The sequence below is a fragment of the Lissotriton helveticus genome, chromosome 11 (genome assembly GCF_964261635.1).
Source record: "Lissotriton helveticus chromosome 11, aLisHel1.1, whole genome shotgun sequence".
NCBI classification, from domain to species: Eukaryota; Metazoa; Chordata; class Amphibia; order Caudata; family Salamandridae; genus Lissotriton; species Lissotriton helveticus.
The window spans coordinates 768,506,656-768,531,182 of record NC_136072.1 but is presented as its reverse complement, the minus strand read 5'-3'; the positions used below and the strand labels follow the sequence as shown (position 1 = coordinate 768,531,182).

The following is a 24,527-nucleotide window of genomic DNA, read 5'->3' as shown; positions in this document are numbered from 1 at the left end:
CTACCCTCCTTCTAGAGCATGGAATTCTTATCATCAATACAATAACCATAACTCGTTCTAAAATAGTAAAGAAGATTACAATCCTCATATTTTCTTTTTATCACATAATAAAAACAACAATTCAAACAGTACACAGACATTTCATAAAAATACATAGAAGTGGACGTATGAATAAAAACAAAAAGAATACATTAGACAATCATATTTGTCTTATAGCGACTAATCGATTATGGTCATTGAACTAGGTGCAAAGTATTATCAAATCATCAATATCTACAGTGTCATTCAATGTCTGATCGATTTACTACTAAAACATTTTTACATCGGTGCCTTTTGGTAGATTCCTATAGTTCACAACCACCTTCTTCAGGATAAATAGATGTGTGTGTGTGTGTGTGTGTGTGTGTGTGTGTGTGTGTGTGTGTGTGTGTGTTTGTGTGTGTGTGTGTGTGTGTGTGGGTGTGTGTGTGTGTGTGTGTGTGTGTGTGTGTGTATGTATGTATGTATGTATATATATATATCAGCGCTCCTGTTGTACCATTGATCACAGGTCACTCTCGAGCGGGTGCTCTACACGCGATGGTACACGCGTTCAAAATTAAAGGCTCACACTCCATTTCCTTCGTTAGTGAAAACAAAGTTCAGCACTCCCGGGGTACAGGCAAATAGTTCTTTATTTCGCCATTAGTTGCAGACGCATTTCGGACGTGAGTCCTTCCTCAGTGTTTACTTTGCGCGCCATCCGGCGGATACCTAAATACACCATAACGACACGTCCAGTAATGTTGCTCCGATGGGTGTATTTAGGTAGCCGCCGGATGGCGCACAAAGTAAACACTGAGGAAGGACTCACGTCCGAAACGCGTCTGCAACTAATGGCGAAATAAAGAACTATTTGCCTGTACCCCAGGAGTGCTGAACTTTGTTTTCACTAACGAAGGAAATGGAGTGTGAGCCTTTAATATATATATATATATATATATATGTATGCGTTTCTAGCTTGCTACCTTCATCAGTGCGGAAAAGCCGTCGATGAATAAGAACAGTCATTTAAGCAGGCCTGCCATCTGATTGGCGAATCCATGGCCAATGGGAGGACTGCAAATTCTCATAGGCTGGCAGTGGGCGTAGGTGGAATAGAATACTGTCTTTGGAAAAGTAAAGTTTACCTGTTAAATTTGGTTGTGCGGGATGATCAGAGGATGAACACAGTATACTAGGGTTGATTATAAGGAAAAACTTTATGATTACAGAACATATTGGTCTTACATTTGTTTTTTTGTCTTTATGTTTTATGTCTTTTCTATATAGACAAATTAACTGTATAATGGTAGGAGACATTGATTTATCCTGAAGAAGGTGGTTGTGAACAATAGGAATTCACCGAAATGCGTCTATGCAAACATTTTTCAGTACTAAATCGATCAGGCATTGAGTGAATTAAGATATTGATGATTTGATAATACTTTGCACCTTGATTAATGACCATAATCGATTAGTGACTATATAAGACAAATATTATTGTCTAATGTATTCTCCTATGTATCCTTATGAAATGTCTGTGTATTGTTGTTTGAATTGCTGTTTTTGTGTGATAAAAAGAAAATAAGCGGATTGTAATCATCTTCTTAATGTATTAGAACAAGGTTATGGTCATTGTATTGATGATAAGAATTACAAGCTCTAGAAAGAGGGTAGATTGATCTCCAAAATATTTGCACATATTTATTAATTTGTACAATAGATGATAAGTGTTTATGAATAAAGCATAACAGTTTTATACATATGCTTCTGAGGTACTTTTTTAGTGATTATGGGGGTACATTTGAATGAGTGCATGCTTAATCTGTGATATAAGAATGAAACAGTTAGCTGATGGACTAATAAACTCAAAGGGAAAATTCCTTTTGGACTACAAAGTCACTATTGGTGCCCTATCCCTTTGGTGAGGGTGGGCCCCTCACTGCCATTTTTGATTTACATGTACAACCTCTAGAGCAGAGCCATGTGTTCCCAGGGGGTAAATGGAAGCAGAGTGGTCACAGTAAAACAGCTGGACAGCCTGGAAGAATGGTTGTCATTGCCCATGAGCTGCTAATATCACAAACCCCACAGGCAGTACCAGGAAGGAGGACAGTTGCAGCCCTTGTGGTGTACATGTTTTGCAGAATTACTTACAATCATCATGAGAACAATTGGACCAAGGTAGATGATGAAGAAGAAGAACGAGATCATAGCCAAGGTCAGGATGCCCCGCACCCACCAATTCTTCCATCTAAAGTAAAAAGAAGGAAAGAAATGATTAAATTGGTGCACCAGATGTGAACAGGAAACGTTATTTGAATGTCCCTTCGGCAGATCACTAAGGTGTGTCCTGCCTTTCACAGTCAATACCGACATTGCAATGTTTTTAGATATTATGTTAATACTTGCACATCTCTGTAACACATTTCTACAAAGTACAATGGATAACACTGATGATAATATCAAGCTTTTCCTTCGAAGCAGCTGAACAAGTTACTTAAATTAAATAACACTATCTGGTGAATACTCTATCTAACTGCACATGCCACCGCTAGGTGGCACGATGTTGCTCTTAACTGCCCTTGAAGATAAATAGACACATATAAGCATTATCCCTGTGCGCTGACATCTATTTCTTATTTATTCCTTTCCACGCCTTCACACATGTTGATATCACACTGCTGCTTCCAAATTTGGGACATTTTTAGATGTTAAAATGAGACAACCTGGAGGTAGGAAGTCATTGAGGAACCTGCAGTTAGATAGAGTATCCACTGGAAAGAGCATTACGGAAGGTAAGTAAGGGATTATTATGGACACTTATAAATGCAGATTCCTCAGCTTAGAATAAACACCAAAGCAATTCAAGCAGTACCTCCCTAGATGGAGTCTTAGAGTACACTCAGACCAAAACGTGGTGTAGGACTGAGTGAAAGAAATCCCCTTCCTGATGGACCAGGCTGTCAAGCAAGTAGTGCTTTGTGAACTTAGGTATGAACGCCCACGTCACAGCCTGGCAGATGTCAAGCACAGGTACTGCGCGTGACAAAGCAGTGATAGCAACCTAAGCCCAAGTGAAATGGGCTCTCATGCGTCCCGAAGGCTGTTTCTTGGACAGTGCATAGCAGATCTTAATGCAGAGGATTATCCACCTTGATTGGGTCCTCTTCTGCACATCCTTCACTTTCTTCACCATGGAGAACCCCACAAAAAGCGGATTGTTTCATGGTACAATCACAGTGAAAGCTTAAAGCCCTTCAGGGAGTCCAGGAAATTGAGCTTCTATTCCTGTTTGGAGGGCTGAGGGAAGGAAAAAAAAGCTGGTGTGGTAATGGTTTGCCGACATGTCAGGGAGTCACTACATTAGGTAAGAGGTCCGCCCGAGTCCTCCCCACCAAATTGACAAGAAGAAAGGTGATGTAGAGTGCTTGCACCGACAGAGTCTTAAGTTCATTCATGCAACGAGCTAACGTCACTGCAATGGGGAAGATGGTCTTTGAAGTCTGGAAATGCAGCAAGCAGCTATGCATCTGCTCAAAGTGTGTACATATGAGAAAAGTACAGGTCCCACTATGGCATCACAAACAGTTTGAGAGAAAGCATGTCAAACCTTTTATCATTTACATCACAACAGGAGACTTAACCAAGGATGGTTGGTGAGGCAAACGAAGAAATGCTGAAAAAGGCCAACAAAAAACTTTTAGTAGTGCCCACTGAAAGGCCATGCAGGGCCAAGTATAAAACAAACATAAGAATATCTATCAGCTTTACTTAAAAATTATCAGTCTTGCAGGTGCCACACTAGGGTAGAAATTTGTCCCACTGCCTGGCATAAATGAACTTTATGGAATTACACCAGGCAGCAACAATGACAGTCACCACTTCCAACTGTAGATTAAATGCAGTCAACTGCTGCCACTCAATGTCCTAGCATGGAGGTGAAGAATGCACAGATTTGGATGGAGGGATTTGAGCTGCTGTTGTGAAAGAAGATCCTCCTGAGGTGGGAGCCCGATCAGCTGACAGATGCTCATGCTCAGAAATAGGGGGTACAATACTCTCCTGGCCCATTATAAAGCAACTAAGATGACTTGGCCTGGTTCTGCAGATCTTTTTCAGAACATGGGGCAGGAGCGGTAGGGGTAGGAAGGCCTGTAGATGTCCGCTGCTCCATACCAGTAGGAATGCACCTCCTACAGAGTGTTCTCTTGGAAATTCCAACCTGCAAACCTCTCGGCTCTATACTTTCTAGACGGTGGTAAAAACATCTAGCCAGGGTTCTCAGCACTGCCATTAGATGTCCTGTGTCAAAATGGGATGTAGATCCCATTTTTGATCTACCAGATGCTTTTTGCTTAGCTCATCCCCTCTGGCTTTTAATGGTCCTGCCAGGTGATTCCCAATTACGGAAATATCCTGACGCTAAAACAAACTTCAGAGGAACAGAGTAATCCCAAGAATTCATTCTGCTGTGCTTGTTGCAGTACCACATAGAAGTTGCGTCAGTGAGACCCTGCACCAGTCTCCCGTTGAAGGACGACAGGAAGGCCTTCAGAGCCAGACGAATGGCCAAAAACCTCAAAAGACTGATATGAAGTCCTGCATCGGTCGGAGACCAGAATGCTTTTTTCTCCACTTCCCCCCAGATAACCTTGCAGCCTAGCAGAGATGCGTGTGCCGCAACTGTCAAGTCTTGGTGGGTTTGTGGGAGGGGCCTGCTGCTAGAACAATTGCATATGAACAGCTGCCACTACCGATCGTCAGCAGTCTCCTCTAAAATCTTAATGGCATCCATCAGGCTTCCTTATTGCTAGGTCCATTGGAACTTCAGATTCCAATAGAGCCCGCATGTGCCACCTGGTGAACTGACATGGAGAATACAAGAGGCTAAGAGGCCAAGAAACCTCAGAGCTGCTATACCCAAGATCCAGGACCAAGGCTCAATTGTCGGGATCATAGACAAATGTCCTGAAATCATTGCGACAAAGGGAAGGCCCTGTATTGCCCTGTTTCTAAGATAGCTACAATGATTTTGGGCCTCTGTGAAGGAGTTAGGTATGACTTCAGCTCACTGATAGGGAACCATAACGATGTCAGAAGATTTGTTATTATCTGGAGGTAGTATACGACTGACCATGGCGATCCAGCTTTTAACAGCTAGTGGTCGAGTTTTTAGAAAACTGGTATCTCCGACCTTCAAAAGATGGGCAGCAACCACCACCATCAATTTCATGTACAACCGAGGGGCTCTAGTGAGTACAAGGGCGAGCACAGCAAACTGAAAATGCTCCTGGCCTACCCTGGCCCACTGGTAGGTAACATCTGTGTGACTGCAGAATTGGTATAAGAAAATACATCCTGCAGGTCAGAGGACACCATTCAGTCACCCGGTCCACAGTATCACAGCCAACATGAGAATTTAGAATGTGTTCTAGCACCTCTAGACCTCTAGAGAGCAACACTCACACCTCTTGTAACAGAATGGAAAGGTGTTCATCTGAAATACGCTCTGTGAGGTGAGAGACGGTTTGGTGGGGGGAAAATAAAGGTTAGGGAATAAGTATGTATAACGATTCTGTAGGACATGATGGCTCCCCTCCCTGGGAGGAACTGCTGAATCCTGTACCACTTCAATCCCTCAAACCACGGGATGGACATGGCCAAACTAGAGCGACTTGGTAGATGTTGCCAGAGTAAAAAGGGAATGGGAGGACTGATGCCATGCTTTCCTCCGTGCTGCCCTGCCACACCCACATTCACAGCCTCAACAGGACTAGGGTGACTGGTGTACTGGTTGAGAAGACTGTCGTTGCCTATACTCCAGCCCTCTGGAGTAGCCTTTTACCTTTTTTAACTATTTCTGAAACTGCATGATAGGGGTTCCAAGGCAGAATCTGCCTTCTCACCACATGTGCAAGTTATTTACCTTCAGGAGACTTAACCAAGGATGGTTGGTGAGGCAAACAAAGAAAGGCTGAAAAAGGCCAACAAAAAACTTTTAGTAGTGCCCACTGAAAGGCCATGCAGGGCCAAGTATAAAACAAACATAAGAATATCTAGCAGCTTTACTTAAAAATTGTCAGTCTTGCAGGTGCCACACTAGGGTAGAAATTTGTCCCACTGCCTGGCATAAATGGACTTTATGGAATTGCACCAGGCAGCAACAATGACAGTCACCACTTCCAACTGCAGATTAAATGCAGTCAACTGCTGCCACTCAATGTCCTAGCATGGAGGTGAAGAATGCACAGATTTGGATGGAGGGATGTGAGCTGCTGTTGTGAAAGAAGATCCTCCTGAGGTGGGAGCCCGATCAGCTGACAGATGCTCATGCTCAGAAATAGGGGGTACAATACTCTCCTGGCCCATTATATAGCAACTAAGATGACTTGGCCTGGTTCTGCAGATCTTTTTCAGAACATGGGGCAGGAGCGGTAGGGGTGGGAAGGCCTGTAGATGTCCGCTGCTCCATACCAGTAGGAATGCATCTCCTACAGAGGGTTCTCTTGGAAATTCCAACCTGCAAACCTCTCGGCTTTATACTTTCTAGACGGTGGTAAAAACATCTAGCCAGGGTTCTCAGCACTGCCATTAGATGTCCTGTGTCAAAATGGGATGTAGATCCCATTTTTGATCTACCAGATGCTTTTTGCTTAGCTCATCCCCTCTGGCTTTTAAAGGTCCTGCCAGGTGATTCCCAATTAATGAAATATCCTGATGCTAAAACAAACTTCAGAGGAACAGAGTAATCCCAAGAATTAATTCTGCTGTGCTTGTTGCAGTACCACATAGAAGTTGCGTCGGTGAGACACTGCACCAGTCTCCCCTTGAAGGACGACAGGAAAGCCTTCAGAGCCAGACGAATGGCCAAAACCTTCAAAAGACTGATATGAAGCCCTGCATCGGTCGGAGACCAGAATGCTTTTATCTCCACTTCCTCCCAGATGACCCTGCAGCCTAGCAGAGATGTGTGTGCCGCAACTGTCAAGTCTTGGTGGGTTTGTGGGAGGGGCCTGCTGCTAGAACAATTGCATTTGAACAGCTGCCACTACCGATCGTGAGCAGTCTCCTCTAAAATCTTAATGGCATCCATCAGGCTTCCTTATTGCTAGGCCCATTGGAACTTCAGATTCCAATAGAGCCCGCATGTGCCACCTGGTGAACTGACATGTAGAATGCAAGAGGCTAAGAGGCCAAGAAACCTCAGAGCTGCTATACCCAAGATCCAGGACCAAGGCTGAATCGTTGGGATCATAGACAAATGTCCTGAACTCATTGCGACAAAGGGAAGGCCCTGTATTGCACTGTTTCTAAGATAGCTACATTGATTTGGGGCCTCTGTGAAGGAGTTAGGTATGACTTCAGCTCACTGATAGGGAACCTTACTGATGTCAGAAGATTTGCTATCATCTGGATGTAGTATACGACTGACCATGGCGATCCAGCTTTTAACAGCCAGTGGTCGAGTTTTGAGAAAACTGGTATCTCCGACCTTCAAAAGATGGGCAGCAACCACCACCATCCCTTTCGTGTACAACCGAGGGGCTCTAGTGAGGACAAGGGCGAGCACAGCAAACTGAAAATGCTCCTGGCCTACCCTGGCCCACTGGTAGGTAACATCTGTGTGACTGCAGAATTGGTATAAGAAAATACATCCTGCAGGTCAGAGGACACCATTCAGTCACCCGGTCCACAGGATCTGAGCCAGCATGAGAATTTAGAATGTGTTCTAGCACCTCTAGACCTCTAGAGAGCAACACTCACACCTCTTGTAACAGAATGGAAAGGTGTTCATCTGAAATACGCTGTGAGGTGAGAGACGGATTGGTGGGGGAAAAATAAAGGTTAGGGTATAGGTATGTATAACGATTCTGTAGGACATGATGGCTCCCCTCCCTGGGAGGAACTGCTGAATCCTGTACCACTCCCATCCCTCAAACCACGGGATGGACATGGCCAAACAAGAGCGACTTGGTAGATGTTGCCACAGGAAAAAGGGAATGGGAGGACTGATGCCATGCTTTCCTCCGTGCTGCCTTGCCACACCCACATTCACAGCCTCAACAGGACTAGGGTGACTGGCGTACTGGTTGAGAAGACTGTCTTTGCCTATACTCCAGCCCTATGGAGAAGCCTTTTAACTTTTTTAACATTTTCGGAAACTGCATGACAGGGTTCCAAGGCAGAATCTGCCTTCTCACCACATGTGCAAGTTACTTACCTTCAGTAACGCCTTAGCTGGTAGAAACTATATCTAGCCACAGATTCCTTACCTTAGAATTATCTTCAGGCATCAGACTGTATACGGAGATTTTTCGTGAGCAGTACCCCTATGCGCCAGTAGGTGGCATCATTCGGCTGATGTGTGGCGCCGTTGGAGTCGTCCGCGCCAGAAAGGACACTCGCGGTACCTATATAGGTGCCACCCAGGTACGCTGACATCAGTTACTTTTCACGACTTTCAATGCCAGAAGCACAGAGCCACTAAGTACACTGATCACTGGTGTGGAAAACTAGGGCCCTGAAAGGGGAAAGGCCTGTCCCTAGAAATCTGTTTGCAGAGCATAGAGGATGGGAGGGTCGGTAAGGAATCTGTGGCTACATATAGTCTCTACCAGATAATGCGTTGTCGAAGGTAAGTAACTTGTTCATCTGATAGAGACTGCCAGGCCACAATCCTTACCTTAAAATGGATACCTAAACAATATATCCGGGAGGTGGGTCTGTGGACCAATTTCACATGAGGAAGTCCTGCAGGACAGAACAGGCATTTGCCCATCCCTACGGACCTGAATACATGGACAGTAGTGATTGGTAAACTAAACCAACTTTGCTGCCTGGCAGATGTCTAGGACCGGAACTCCACAAGCTAAAGCAGTTGTGGCAGCTTTAGCGGTGGTGGAATGAGTATGCAAACTCTCAGAGGATTGCTTCTTAGCCCAGGCGTAACAGATTTTGATAGAGATGGGGAGAGGATGTAGCCTAACAGCTATGGCGGTAGATCTCAAATATGGGGAACCGGGGTGGAGTCTCGGCAATGACGCTCAACATCCTATGATTCTGGTCAAATCACTTAATCACCCAGTGACAAACAAAAAAGAATGTGTCTTTATTTAAGTTACTGGTGCTCATGTAAAGCGCTCTGATACCCAATACCTTTGGGTTAAGTTTGCGCTATATAAAGCTCTGGGGGTAAAAAAAAGAGAGAACGGTCTATCATGATAGTCCACTTCTGTACAGCTCATCCTTTCTTTGCTCCGACGTACCCCACGAAGAGTTGGTCGTCCACCAGGAACTCTTGTGTGCAGTCAAGGTAGAACGACAACGCTCTTTTTGGCTTAGGACAGTGAAGTCACTCCTCTTCTTTGGCGGCGCGTAAAAAGTAGGCAGAGTGATGGTTTGGCCTACATGAAATAAAGTGACCACTTTCAGAAGAAAAGAAGCTCTCATAAGAAGCACCAGTTTGTCTGGGTGGATGTTAAGATAAGAAGGCTTAGATGACAAGGCCTGAAGCTCACTGACCCTGTGGGCAGATGTTATCACCACCAGGAGGGCCGTCTTGATGGTACGGAGCATGAAAGGACAGTTATGTAAGGGCGGAAATGGAGGAAACATATGTTGCAAACCTTTAGAAAAAAACATGTACAATAGGGGATTGGAATAGGGAAGGTTGGTCAGGCAACTAGAGATTGCAGAAAGATTTCCCTTAACTGTGCCTAGAGCAGTGCCCTGCTGGGCAAGGGAAAGGATGAACAGTAGAACCTGAGAAAGGGGGGCAGAAAGGGGATCAATTTGTCTTTCTGTTCACCATGCCACAAATTTTGCCCAACGGCATGCATAAACCATCTTGGTGGATGGATGCCTGGCTGCCAAGATAACGTTATAGACTTTTGGCAAAAGGTCGTAAGCTGTTAGCTGTCGACGCTCAATCTTCACGCAAGTAGGCGGAGCGTTGACAGGTTCAGGTGGAGAACCCTTCCATGCTGCTGCTGCAACAGAAGATCCTCCCAACAAGGCAGCCTGTTCGGAGGACCGATTGCTATGCTCAACGGAACAGGATACCAGACACTTCGTGCCCAATCCGGAGACACAAAGTTGATTTTGGCCAGCTCGTTCCTGATATTAATGAGAAATATGGGCAGGAGCCGTTAGGTGGAAAGGCTTACAGGAGGCCTGAGCTCCACTTGAGACGAAAAGTGTTTCTGAGCGAGAGCTGCCTTGGAAACTCAAGAACGACAACTGGTGACATTATGCATTCTCGTCTGTGGCAAACCGATCTAACCAAGGCTCTCCCCACTGCTGAAAGAGACCATGCACCACCTTCGGATTGAAACGCCATTTGTGATCCGTGAGGCATCTTCGGCTTGGTTTGTCCACTATGACGTTCACAGAACCCGCCAGATGCTGAACCACCAAGGATATGCCCTGCTATACCAGCCATGTCCAGAGACGCAGGTGCTCTTGTTCAAGGGTCCACAACTCCACACTACCATGTTTATTGCAGTTCCACATGGCGATGTTGTCGTCCGTGAACATCTGCACTAGCCTTCCCTGGACGGAGGGTAAAAAGGATTTCAATGCCAAACTGATCACTCGGACCTCAGAGCTCCAACAGGTCGATGGGGAGTCCAGATCTGCCAGAGACCAGAGTCCTCTGATTTCCAACTCTTCCAGATGGCTGGCCCATCCCAGGAGTGGCGCATCTGTCACTACAATGAGATCTGGTTGGAGAAAGGAGAGTGGTCTGCCGTTGACCCAACTGCGGTTCATTAACCACTCCTGCAGATCTTTCGCAGTTCTCTCCAAGATCTGGACCTTGTCAAAGAGATTCTCCTGACGCAGCCCCCACTAAAACTTTAGGTTCCACTGTAGAGCCAGCATATGCCAACAGGCATGTGTTACCAGCAGGAAGCAGGAGGCCATGAGGCCCAGCAGGCCTAAAGTCTGTCTCACCAAAATCCAGGATAGAGAATGGAACATCGGTATCATAGACTGAATATCCAGGACTCGCCGTTCGGGAGGACAGGCACGAAACAGCACTGTGACCAGAACAGCTCTGATGTAAGGGAGAGTCTGAGAGGGAGGCAGGTTTAACCTCGGCATGTTGATGGTGAACTCCTACAAATGCAGGTAGTCCGCCGTACTCTGACGGGGGAGATGACAGCCAGGGGCGAGCCCGCCTTCAGCAGCCAGTGGTCGAGATAGGGGAAGACTGGCATCCCTGATCTCCGCAGATGAGCTGCAACCACCACCATCACCTTGGTGCAACACCTGAGAGGTGCTGGCGAGGCCAAAGAAAAGCATGGCAAACTGTAAGTGCTCAGGACCCAATGGAAGGACAGGAATCTGGTAATATGTGTCCTGAAAGTCCAAAGCTACCATCCAGTCTCCTGGGTCCAGGGCAGTTGAACTTCTCCTTCGTTGAGGGAGCTCAGTTCTAGGAAAGGACAAAGGCCTCCATCCTTGTCGAGCACCAGAAAGTGGCAGGAATACCAATCACGACCCACTTCTGTCATCTGCACTCACTCTCTATGGTCCAATTGGCCAAAATAGTTGTCACTGGCAGGGAAGAGTTAAGTGGTCCTACATCAGCCTGTCGTACATAGGTGTCATGGAGGGAGGGGTAGTCTCGAAGGAGAGGGAGTGGCCCCTTCGGACAATCTGCAAAAACCACCTGTCTGATGCTATGAACTGCCAGTGGGTGTCGCCCACAGGGTGCCCATGATGCTAAACAGGCAGACTAAGAGGGCTTGGATGGTGCAGCTGCTAGGGTGGTTGGTGGACGGGCCTGACCAACGGGGCAGGTAGGTACCGCATCCATGACCAAGTGGTGGCTGCGCAGGTAAGGGCGTGGCTGTACACTCCTTCCGTGGCCACAAAAGGAGCAAAAAGCAGACTGAAGGTGACTAGGGGCCTATGAAAGGCTTAAAGACCTGGTTGCAGCCCTGCTGTCTTTAAAGCGCTCAAGCGTCGAATCCATCTTGTCTCTGAAGAGACTGGAGCCATCAAAGCACATGTTCATGAATGATGTCTGGACATCCCAGAAAAGCCAGCAGTTCTCAACCAGATATGGCTTTGCAGAGCGACTGTTGACAAAACCGCTCTGCTTAGTGAGTCGGTGTTGTCTAGTCCACAAAGAATGGTGAACCTAGCTGCATTCCTCCCGTCTGCAACAGCCTGGGAAAGCACGGCATGGGCTTCCTACAGGACCATGGGAATAGCAGCCCAGAATCCATGCAGTGTTCACCGATCACAATGCCGGGCTGGTGAAAGAAAACATCTTCTTGCCTATTTATTTATTTAAAGAGTTTTATAAAGCGCTGGCTAGACCCAACGGTATCAGAGCGCTTTACATTAGGTTCAACAATGTAACAGAAAATGATAACAATTACACATTATGTCAAAAAATAAGCAATCCATTGAGAGAGGAGAGAAGGAAAGACATAAATAGTGAAGGGGGGAAGGGGAAGTGTGAAGAGCGAGGATGAGGGCAGAGACGACAGGAGAGACAAAAGGTAGTCTGTCTAAAGACCGACTGGGTAGGTGACGTACAAGGAGGGTATCCACGGCCGGGCTCCCCTTTAGCTAAACAAGGTAACTCCATCGGGCATCAGTCAAAATAGCTAGGTCTCAATTGACGAGGCAAAGTTCACAGATAAACAGGTTGGGGGCTAAGGGCAAGGACAGGTTAGGGCAAAGGTCAGCAGCTGGAAAGAGGAGAGGAGTAGAGCGGAGAGAGGAAGAGGGTAGGGGGAAGGGGGCTGAGGGAGATTAGGTCAGGAGAGACACAGGAGGGTTTGCCAAAAGACCGACTGGGTAGGTGATGGTCAAGGAGGGAATCCATAGCCCAGCTCCCCTTTAGCTCGCGAGGTAGCTCCACCGGGCATCAGTCAAAATGTCTGGGTCTCAGCTGTCAAGGGAAAGGGTAGGACCATGATGAAAAGAGGCAGTCTCTAGAGTGGAATTACCACTTGGGAAGCAGGTACGGCAGGCAGTTCAAGAAACAACATATGGGATGGGAAAACCACTGCACAATGTGTGGTATTGGGGCATATATAGTCGGGCCCGGAGTGGTCATATATGGTGATTGAGTGACCCACCCGAAGATGTTATGTTATGTTATGTTAAATTAATTTATTGAGCGCGCTAACACCATTAGGTTCCTTGGCGCTATACGGAGAGAGCAGAAAGAAGGTACAAGCAATAACATAACAGGGGAGAACCAACTAATAATACGCTTCAGTGAAGAGGTGCGTTTTGAGGGAAGATCTGAAACTGGAGTAGAGGGAGGACAACCTAAGAGGAAGAGGTAAAGAGTTCCAAAAGGACGGGGCTAAAAAATAAAATCTATAAAAATCTAGCCACCATAAGTGAGTGAAGCCTAAATTGTCCAGCCTCTTGGATTCCTGATCTGGCCAGGTGGTTGGGAATAGACCAGGATTTACATAAGAAGTGGTGGCTTGGACCACCAAGCTCTTTGGAGTAGGGTGCTTTGTGAAGAATTTGGGTGCCTCAGGAGCGGGGCGGTGGCAGTAGGCAATAGTCCAGTTCACACAAGTCTCTGTGTTGGGCTTGTACCAGGTCCTAAGTAGGACATCAGTAAGTGCTTCATTAAATGGGAGAACCGGTTCAGAAGGGGACACTCCCGGCTGAGCACTTCCGCAAAAACATTAGTCTTGACTGCCACCAAGGGCAAGCCAAGGTCCAGTACCTCAGCCGCCCTCCACACCACCATTGCGAATGATGCTCCCTCCTTCCTGGTATCAAGTCAGCTGGCTTCACTCAAATCCTCACACCAGTCCAAGGAGTCATGAGGATGGAATTCTTCAGGGTCCAGTAACCCCTTCCATTCTTCCCCGAGTCTACTCATAGGAATAGGGCTCAGTGTCCGGCCTGGAAGTCATGGCTCCAGTCGGCGCCAGAGCCGGCGTTGGATTATACCCCTCCGTGTCGGAATCGTGAATGGGGGTGGCGCTGACAGTAGGCAGCTCCAGGAGCGTACGCTTTGCGACTGGAGCAGAGGAGGGTCGCCATGGCATGACCAGGAACCGATCTGGATCCATCTGTTGATATTTGGGACCAGACTGGAGTCGGAGAAGGAGCCGCCAGTGTGGATCCAGTAGGGGCCCATCCTGAACCCGTGGGGCCTGAAGGCACATCAGAGGGAATGGGCCAATCAAATAGGAGATGAATGGTCTCATTAAACTCTTGTATTTGAGCGGGGTCGCTCCGGCTCCCGGAATTGCAGGAAGGAGCACCGTCAGCCCTGGCACTGGCTCAACCACAGTGTCAGACCTCGAGGGATGCTCCCTCATCTCATCTTATCAGCCGACGGATGAGGTGAAGTGAAAGCATGCTTTTTTCTTCTTGTGGGACCAAAACTTACCCGAACGGCTAGATGACTTGGAATGGCATGACGAACGCGGACTCCGCTCTTGGGACCTTCCTCATGACTGGGACTTCAAGTATCACGTGTCAAGCCTCCAGGAGTTTGAGGGATCCCTCCCTCAAGGCATTCGGATGCATGTAACAGCAGTCCGGGCAGGCCTTCGGTTCAAGGCCTCGTTCGAGACACCATAGGCAAACAAGGTGTGGATCCGTCATCGACATCTGTTGGTGACAGGCGCTGCAGGGCATGAAGCCAGCTTTCTTAGATGACATATTATCCACACCAGGAGGTAGGACCTCCACAAAAAAAAAACTTTGACAAAATACTGAAAAAAACTTTGTCAAAAAGTGACTGAGCGGTAGCTCTTCCCAGATCTGCGCTTGCTGGCGCTGAAACAAAAGAACAGACGTCAGCGCGCCTGGCTGGAGCCTATATAGGCACCACGAATGCCTTTTCTGTTGCGGAGGACGCCAACAACACCACGCGGAGCCGAACGACACCACGTATCAGCATCCAGGAGTACTGCTCACTAAACATTTTCGGATCCAGTCTGAACCCTGTGGATAATTCTAAGGTAAGAATCTGCGGCCAGAAGTCTCTATCAGATTGTATATGTATTTATGCATCTATATGTTATTTCTATTGTGTGAACCTAGCCAAAAGGCAGCAACACTGTATATGGTGAAAGGCAAGTTTAAAGTCAGCGAGTAATAGGAGAGGTATCTGGGTCTTGGAAAATTAATGCACTGTGAGGTAGAGTTCTTTAAAGAAGGGGAGTTTTCAACTCTTTCCTAAATGCACTAGTTATTACTTGTGTAACGATTTATTTGTAAGAGACATTAGTTAGTGATAGATTCCTTACCTTAGACTATCCCCAGGCGTCAGACTGGATCTGGAAAGTTTTTCGTCAGCAGTACCCCTGCGCGTCCGTAGGTGGCGTTGTGCGGCTCTGCGTCCGTCGCTGGCATCGTAAGCGCCAAGATGGCGTCACCGAGACTACTTCGGTGCCACCCATGCGTGCTGAAGTCAGTTCTGTACACAGCTTTCTGCGCCAGGAACGCTGAGCCATGCAAAATACTGACCACTGGTGCCAAGAAACTAGGGCCCTGAAAGGGATGACCTTAACCCTAGAAATCATTTCACTGAACGGGGAGGATGGTAGGGGCGGTAAGGAATCTATCACTAACTAATGTCTCTTACAGATATATCGTTACACAAGCAGTAACTTGTGCATCTGAAAGAGACACATTAGTGATAGATTCCTGACCTTAGAATAGATACCCCAGCAATACCATCCCCGGTGGTGGGTCTGCAAACAAGATTACACCAGAAAGTCACAGAGAACAGAACGGCCAAAGAAGCCTTCTCTCCGGACTTGACTTTTAATGCAGTAATGCTTGGTAAACGTGTACAGCGAGGCCCACGTAGCTGCCTGACAAATGTCCTGCAAGGGAAAGCCGCGTGCCAAGGCAGTAGTGGCTGCTGTTGCCCTCGTAGAATGGGCACGCAGCCCCACAGGAGGCTCCTTCTTAGCCAACGAGTAACATGCTTTGATGCACAGAACGACCCACCAAAAGATGGTTAGTTTATGCACAGCCGGACCATTGTTTGGCACCCAAGTAGCCAACAAATAGCTGGTCATCCATCCGGAATTGTTGTGTGTGCTTTAGATAGAACGACAGCGCATGTTTCAGGTCCAGACGGTGGAGCCTCTCTTCCTCTTTTGAAAGATGCGGAAAGAAAGTGGGCAAAGTGATGGTCTGCCCAATGTGGAAGGGCGTGACAACCTTGGTCAAGAAATAAGTACGGGTCCTTAGAATCACCTTGTCCGGATGAACAGAAAGGAAAGGAGGTTTAGAAGAAAGAGCCTGGAGCTCACTCACTCTTCTGGTAGAGGTGATAGCTACCAGGAAAGCCGTCTTTAGAGTGAGAGGACGTAAAGGACAGTTATGAAGGGGCTCAAAGGGAGCACACAACAGATAGGTCAAGACAAGATTTAAGTCCCATTGAGGCATTATGAACGGCACGGGTGGAAACGTGTGTGTAATGCCTTTCAGGAAACGGTTAACAACTGGGGACTTAAAAAGAGAAGGCTGATATGGAAGCCGTAGAAAGGCGGAGATTGCCGAAAGATAACCTTTGATAGTACCCACAGCAGAGCCCTGCTGGGCCAACGATAGAAGGAACAGAAGGACCTCAGAAAGAGGGACAGAAAGGGGATCAACAGCCTTTTCTGTGTACCATGCCACAAATGTGTTCCACCTGCAGGAGTATACCATTTTAGTGGAGGGACCCCTGGCTGCCAGAATGACATCACAGACTTCGGGAGGAAGATCGAAAGCTGTCAACTGTCGCCGCTCAATCTCCACGCATGGAGGTGGAGGCTGGACAGGTTCGGGTGAATTTTATGTGAAAGATGACACACTGCACAGCAAACTCTACAGAAAACCGACTGCTTGCAATGCCATTCTACATGCAACTAGCTCGCATCCACTACACCAAAAACAATCTATACCTTATGGCGAATTTCTTAGAGCTAGACGTAATTGTAGTGAACAAACTGAGTTTGAGAATTGCATCATGAACATGAATGATAGGTTCTCTAAAAGAGGTTATTCTGATGTCACTATAAAGAGAGCTGAAAAGAGAATAAGAAAATCCAAAAGACCGGATATTCTGAAAACACGTACAGAACCGAAGTCCTCCAACAATTCAGTGAGACTCATCACTGAATACAACGCATTTCATCAGACGGTGAGAAAGATTTTTAACAAACACTGGAACCTTTTGAAAACAGATTCCACAATAAAAGAATTGATTCCAGACTTACCAGCAATAACATACAAAAAAGGACAAACTCTAAGGAATAGACTTAGTCCTACTATTCCCCGCAACACCACTGTCCAGAATTGGATGACGAAACATAGTACAGGTTTTTTTAAATGTGGTTTCTGCTCAATGTGCAGATGGGGTAAACATGGGACTAAAACTTTCACATGTTTTGACAAAGTGCCATACAACATAAAACATAATATCACATGTACAACCAAATGTGTTGTCTATATTTTAGAATGCCGCTGTGGCAAATATTATGTGGGCAGTACTATTAGGGCGCTCAAGGATAGAATAGCGGAACACATGAGAGCCATACAAAAACGAGACCCGAAATATCCAGTGGCACTACACATTGCAGAATGCCAACCTATGGAAGATGATATCAAAGTGTGCTTCTATGGCATAGATGTGATTCCACTGAATATCAGAGGTGGTAATCATGAACTCACACTAAGGCAGAAGGAAGCAATGTGGATTATGCGCCTTCGTAGCATTGAACACGGGCTCAATTTTGACCCGGAATTACAATTTTTCCTTGGTGACTGACCGTTTTATACTTATAATTATAATCAAGGGTATCCAGGGTGTTCGTTGAGGTATTGTCTGATAACAATTATGTTCGGTAAGGGACCTTACTGGTAACTCTCTAAGACATAATATCCTTGAAAGGACACCGGTTCTCCAATAAGGTCTCATTTTAGAGTCACGATTAATAATCTGTTTTACACTGTTCCTATATGTACTGTATGATCTTCGCCTGGTATAGAATTCACCATCATAGACTGTACTTGTGCACGTTAAAAACTGTTCGTGTGAACTTATGCATATCATGAAGCTGTATAAGAATAGCATATTATATGAATGTATTTTGTCACGAAATTACTTGGAGGTGGGGCTTCCGCCTACACTATTACACTTTTGGTGCATCACAGTAGTATTTTCCCACTAGTAATTCCGTTACAACGGATTACCAGCCCATTTGGGTGGACCTGCGCGGGTTCTATACTAACTTCTTTTATAACCATAATTTCATCAAGTTAATTACTGTGGGAGAATTGTAGTATCTTTTGCACTTATCAACAACTAAATACTTTTACTCGACTATCCGGGGGTTCGATACAAAGACTTTTGGCATCCAAGCCACGTTTTATGCAGCCGTATAACTTGACGGTCTAGTCTTTTCTGTCACAAAGGTATTTATTCCCTGCCTCCTTCTGGTCACTTGTCCGTATCTTGGAAAACGGCGACCGGGCATCTACAGGAGGAGGGATGGCACGATTTTGGTGAGTGCCACGATATAGTTTGGCTAACGATTACCTGATATTATGACTACATTGTCATTAACTCATAGGAACTTTACTGATATGACTTTTGGTCTGCCCCTTTTTCTCGGCAGATACTATACAGATTCGAGGTGCAGTCACGCGAGTCTGAATCTGTTCTTGGATCCCCTCCCGGTTTGGGCTTAATCCGCACACGTATTAAGAAACCTAAGTATATATTCTTTCTGTTGAGACATAGATTCGGGTGTACTATCTGTTAGATCTTATAACATTTGGAATATTTAAAACACACGGTAATATATGTACATTTGCAATCCTTTTCTCGTAGCACGGCTGATGCAGTACCCTGACTCCCTGTTCTGAGGATCGCTTAGGACACGTAAAAAACACACTATGTGAAGATTGTAATCTTCCTTCTTCTAGTACTACTTTCATTAACGGTGAGCATCGTGCTGTAGGCATGGCATGACAAGTTAATAACAGTTTTCACCTGTTAATAATAGATCTCTCAGAAACGCTTATGCCCCGTTTTCTTACCCAACATAGGAAGTTGCTACCACACCTGGAACCTCGCAGGATTACTTTGCTTTTTGCCTGTCATCGACATACATGTTCAACAGAGACAGACAGGAATTTTAATCTCTCACGGTGAGATGACATTGGCTTATTATATGTCCACATATACCTGTAGCATATCTAGTGCTTTTCAATAACGGTCCATGTTTCAACGGATAGACGTCAATTAGAGTTGACATGTTCTTTCTCAGCAACTTGGGAATTTAGTGTTTTTCCCACCTTTATGCCCCTTCCTTTTATTGATTTTTGCCCCTTTCTTCCGTTCTTCCCTACTACAGTGATCAGTTCTCAGCACTATTAGCACTCCAGACCTACACGACTGTAGGTGTTATTGAAAGGTATGCATTGCCTTCGCTCTTGTGCTAATGATACATATTCCATGGTCTTTTCACATGGGGTTTGCATGTATACACTCTGGGATATATGCATTAGATAAGGTGCATGTCACACCATCTGACAAGGCCTTTTGATGTGGTGTTTCTCTCTCGTTGTTGTATTGGATGATTTTACCGACTACAATAGATATTTTTCCAACTTCCCACAATATCAATGATAATCACGGTGTCATTATTGGAGAAAAGAACATCCCTACAATAAGTCTCTCCCTTTTCCCACCTATATTTTTTCTCCATATTGCCTACGCGATCGCATGTTGCTTAGATGTTTTTAATTATGGCTTTTGGGATTCTGGTTTTTCTGCTATCTAGCACAAAACCTGTATCACTAGATTTATTCTTTCAGTGCATGCAAATGTCGTTTATGTATATATATGCATTGAATATTACCATATGTACTATACTATCCTTTTATGTCTTCTTTCCCAGCCCTGATGAGTCGTAGTGAGTTGTTCTCACACGACGAAACACGTGTCGGCTGGTTGTGGAACTAATAAACCTATATCCATCTTCAAAGATGAAACTGCAACTGTCTTAAAAATTATCTTGATACATTGATTTTTGTTTATGCTATAACTACCATTGATATACCTTGTTTGTTGTGTGCGAGGGCATTGCTGTATTAATAGGTTCAGGTGGAGGACCGTCCCCTGCTGCTGCGACAGAAGATCCTCCCGAAGGGGCAGTCGGATCGAGGGATCGATCGCTATGCTGAGTAGCTCGGGATACTAGTATCTTCATGCCGAATCTGAAGCCACAAAGATGACTTGCGGTACAAAAGGGGGTGGTGATGGACGGAGCATCTGAATCAATCAAACACTCACACCCAGTCAAAAGATCTGGGTTTAATCCATCACCGTTCTTTAGTCCACTCTGCCACCCCAGTTCAGACATGGCTATATGCAAATCAGTCTGACCCTGTGCCTCATGGCAACAGTCCAGCCCGAACTGCCAAGCCATGTCTTCCCTGGACCGGAAACAAGCTTCCGAGGACCGGTTTCTGGCATTCCAGCCGTCTTCAGCCCGGCTTGCTTGAATCCAGTGGCAAAGTGAGCAAGGGACTCACGTCTGAGCATACCCTGCCACACTTATGGCGGCCAAAAGCGTTACAAAAGGGGGTGGTGATGGACGGAGCATCTGAATCAATCAAACACTCACACCCAGTCAAACGATCTGGGTTTAATCCATCACCGTTCTTTAGACCACTCTGCCACCCCAGTTCAGACATGGCTATATGCAAATCAGTCTGACCCTGTGCCTCATGGCAACAATCCAGCCCGAACTGCCAAGCCATGTCTTCCCTGGACCGGAAACAAGCTTCCGAGGACCAGTTTCTGGCATTCCAGCAGTCTTCAGCCCGGCTTGCTTGAATCCAGTGGCAAAGTGAGCGCAAGGGACTCACGTCTGAGCATACCCTGCCACACTTATGGCGGCCAAAAGCGTTACAAAAGGGGGTGGTGATGGACAGAGCATCTGAATCAATCAAACACTCACACCCAGTCAAACGATCTGGGTTTAATCCATCACTGTTCTTTAGCCCACTCTGCCACCCCAGTTCAGACATGGCTATATGCAAATCAGTCTGACCCTGTGCCTCATGGCAACAATCCAGCCCGAACTGCCAAGCCATGTCTTCCCTGGACCGGAAACAAGCTTCCGAGGACCGGTTTCTGGCATTCCAGCAGTCTTCAGCCCGGCTTGCTTGAATCCAGTGGCAAAGTGAGCGCAAGGGACTCACGTCTGAGCATACCCTGCCACACTTATGGCGGCCAAAAGCGGTACAAAAGGGGGTGGTGATGGACGGAGCATCTGAATCAATCAAACACTCACACCCAGTCAAAAGATCTGGGTTTAATCCATCACCGTTCTTTAGCCCACTCTGCCACCCCAGTTCAGACATGGCTATATGCAAATCAGTCTGACCCTGTGCCTCATGGCAACAGTCCAGCCCGGACTGCCAAGCCATGTCTTCCCTGGACCGGAAACAAGCTTCCGAGGACCGGTTTCTGGCATTCCAGCCGTCTTCAGCCCGGCTTGCTTGAATCCAGTGGCAAAGTGAGCAAGGGACTCACGTCTGAGCATACCCTGCCACACTTATGGCGGCCAAAAGCGGTACAAAAGGGGGTGGTGATGGACGGAGCATCTGAATCAATCAAACACTCACACCCAGTCAAAAGATCTGGGTTTAATCCATCACCGTTCTTTAGCCCACTCTGCCACCCCAGTTCAGACATGGCTATATGCAAATCAGTCTGACCCTGTGCCTCATGGCAACAGTCCAGCCCGAACTGCCAAGCCATGTCTTCCCTGGACCGGAAACAAGCTTCCGAGGACCGGTTTCTGGCATTCCAGCCGTCTTCAGCCCGGCTTGCTTGAATCCAGTGGCAAAGTGAGCAAGGGACTCACGTCTGAGCATACCCTGCCACACTTATGGCGGCCAAAACCGGTACAAAAGGGGGTGGTGATGGACAGAGCATCTGAATCAATCAAACACTCACACCCAGTCAAAAGATCTGGGTTTAATCCATCACCGTTCTTTAGCCCACTCTGCCACCCCAGTTCAGACATGGCTATATGCAAATCAGTCTGACCCTGTGCCTCATGGCAATAGTCCAGCCCGAACTGCCAAGCCATGTCTTCCCTGGACCGGAAATAAGCTTCCGAGGACCGGTTTCTGGCATTCCAGCCGTCTTCAGCCCGGCTTGCTTGAATCCAGTGGCAAAGTGAGCAAGGGACTCACGTCTGAGCATACCCTGCCACACTTATGGCAGCCAAAAGCGGTACAAAAGGGGGTGGTGATGGACGGAGCATCTGAATCAATCAAACACTCACACTCAGTCAAAAGATCTGGGTTTAATCCATCACCGTTCTTTAGCCCACTCTGCCACCCCAGTTCAGACATGGCTATATGCAAATCAGTCTGACCCTGTGCCTCATGGCAACAGTTCAGCCCGAACTGCCAAGCCATGTCTTCCCTGGACCGGAAACAAGCTTCCGCGAACCGGTTTCTGGCATTCCAGTCGGTGTCAGCCCGGCTTGCTTGAATCCAGTGGCAAAGTGAGCAAGGGACTCACGTCTGAGCATACCCTGCCACACTTATGGCGGCCAAAAGCGGTACAAAAGGGGGGGTTTGTCTGAACTGGGGTGGCTGAGTGAACTAAAGAATGGTGATGGATTAAACCCAGATCAGTTGACTGGGGGTGAGTGTTTGATTTGTTCAAACGCTCCGTCCATCATCCCCTTTTGTATCGCTGTGTTCGCCCTAAGTGTGGCAGGGTATGCTCAGACTTGAGTCCCTTGTTCACTTGGCCACTGGATTCAAGATAGCCTGGCTGATGAGGATTATGAATCCGAAACCGGTCCCAGGATGCTTGTTTCCGGTCCAGGAAAGACATGGCTTGGCAGTTCGGGCTGGACTGTTCCCATGAGGCACAGGGTCAGACTGATTTGCATATAGCCATGTCTGAACTGGGGTGGCTGAGTGAACTAAAGAATGGTGATGGATTAAACCCAGATCAGTTGACTGGGGGTGAGTGTTTGATTTGTTCAAACGCTCCGTCCATCATCCCCTTTTGTATCACAAAGATGACTTGGGCCTGGTCGTGCTGAATCTTCTTCAGCACTCTGGGCAGAAGTGGTAAAGGCGGAAAGGCGTACAACAGACCGCAACTCCACTTGTGATGAAAAGCGTAGCCGAGCGAGTGCCGCGTTGGAAATTCCAACGTGCAGAACTGATGACATTGCGCATTCTCTTCGGTGGCGAATAGATCTAACCAAGGCTCTCCCCACTGCAGAAAGAGACCGTGCGCCACGTCCGAGACACCATTCGTGATCCATCAAGCACCGGCGGCTGAGTTTGTCCGCCCTGGCAATGCCTTGATGTTCCAGCCATGTCCAGAGGCACAGAACCTCCTGACATATAGGCCACAACCCCACCCCGCCCTGTTTATTGCAATACCACATGGCAGTGGTGTTGTCCATGAACACCTGCACTACACTCCCCTGGACAGAGGAAAGAATGCCTTCAGTGCAAATCGGATCGCCCGAAGCTCCAAAAGGATGATATGAAGCCGGGACTCCGCCGGAAACCGGAGGCCTCTGATCTCCGCCTCTCCCAAGTGGCCGCCCCATCCCAGGAGGGACGCATCTGTCAACACTGTGTGCTCTGGTTGGAGAAGGGAGAGAGATCTGCCAATGACCCAATCGCGATTCGTGAGCCACCACTGCATTTGTCGTGCAGTGCCCTCCGAGATCTGAACATGATCGGAAAGGTGGCCCTGATGTTGTGCCCACTGGAACTTCAGGTCCCACTGCAGAGCCCGCATATGCCACCTGGCATGTTGCACTAGTAGGATGCAGGAGGCCATCAGGCCCAGGAGCCGAAGTGTCATTCTGACTGAAACCCAGGATAGAGGCTGAAAGATCGGAATCATAGCCTGAATATCCCAGACTCGCTGCTCGGGAGGATAGACCCGAAACCGTGTTGAATCTAGAACCGCTCCGATGAAGGGGAGCTTCTGAGAGGGACTCAGGTGTGACTTCGGCACGTTGATGGAGAACCCCAGCAAATACAGGAAGTCAGCCGTAGTCTGGAGGTGGGAGATGACTGCCTGGGGCAAGCCCTCCTTTAACAACCAGTCGTCAAGGTAGGGGAAGACTGAAACCCCAGACCTGCGCAGATGAGCCATCACCTTCGTGAACACCCGAAGGGCGATGGTAAGGCAGAAGGGGAGCACGGGAACTGAAAATGCTCCTGGCCTACTGTGAACCGCAGGTAACGCCGGTAGGCCGGCAGGACGGGAAGGTGAAAAAATGCGTCCTGCAAGTCCAGTGCTACCATCCAGTCTCCAGGGTCGAGGGCAGCCAAGACCTGAGCCAGAGTCAACATCTTGAACTTCTCCTTCCGGAGGAAGCAATTGACGTTCCTGAGGTCCAAGATGGGGCGCAGGCCCCCTTTCTCCTTCTTGGGGACCAGAAAGTAGTGGGAATAACAACCACGTCCTACTTCTGGCCCAGGAATGCGCT

The 24,527-nt window shown here is 47.2% G+C and overlaps 1 protein-coding gene across 1 annotated transcript in view; it reads right to left on the bottom strand.

The window, feature by feature from the left end:
- The window catches only part of CDS2 (CDP-diacylglycerol synthase 2), a 432,047-nt gene that overhangs the window by 268,067 nt on the left and 139,453 nt on the right, over positions 1 to 24,527 (bottom strand). The window contains exon 3 of the mRNA XM_078666643.1: positions 2,179 to 2,275. Coding sequence (XP_078522769.1) covers positions 2,179 to 2,275 — 97 coding nt within the window. The remainder of the gene's footprint in view (positions 1 to 2,178; positions 2,276 to 24,527) is intronic.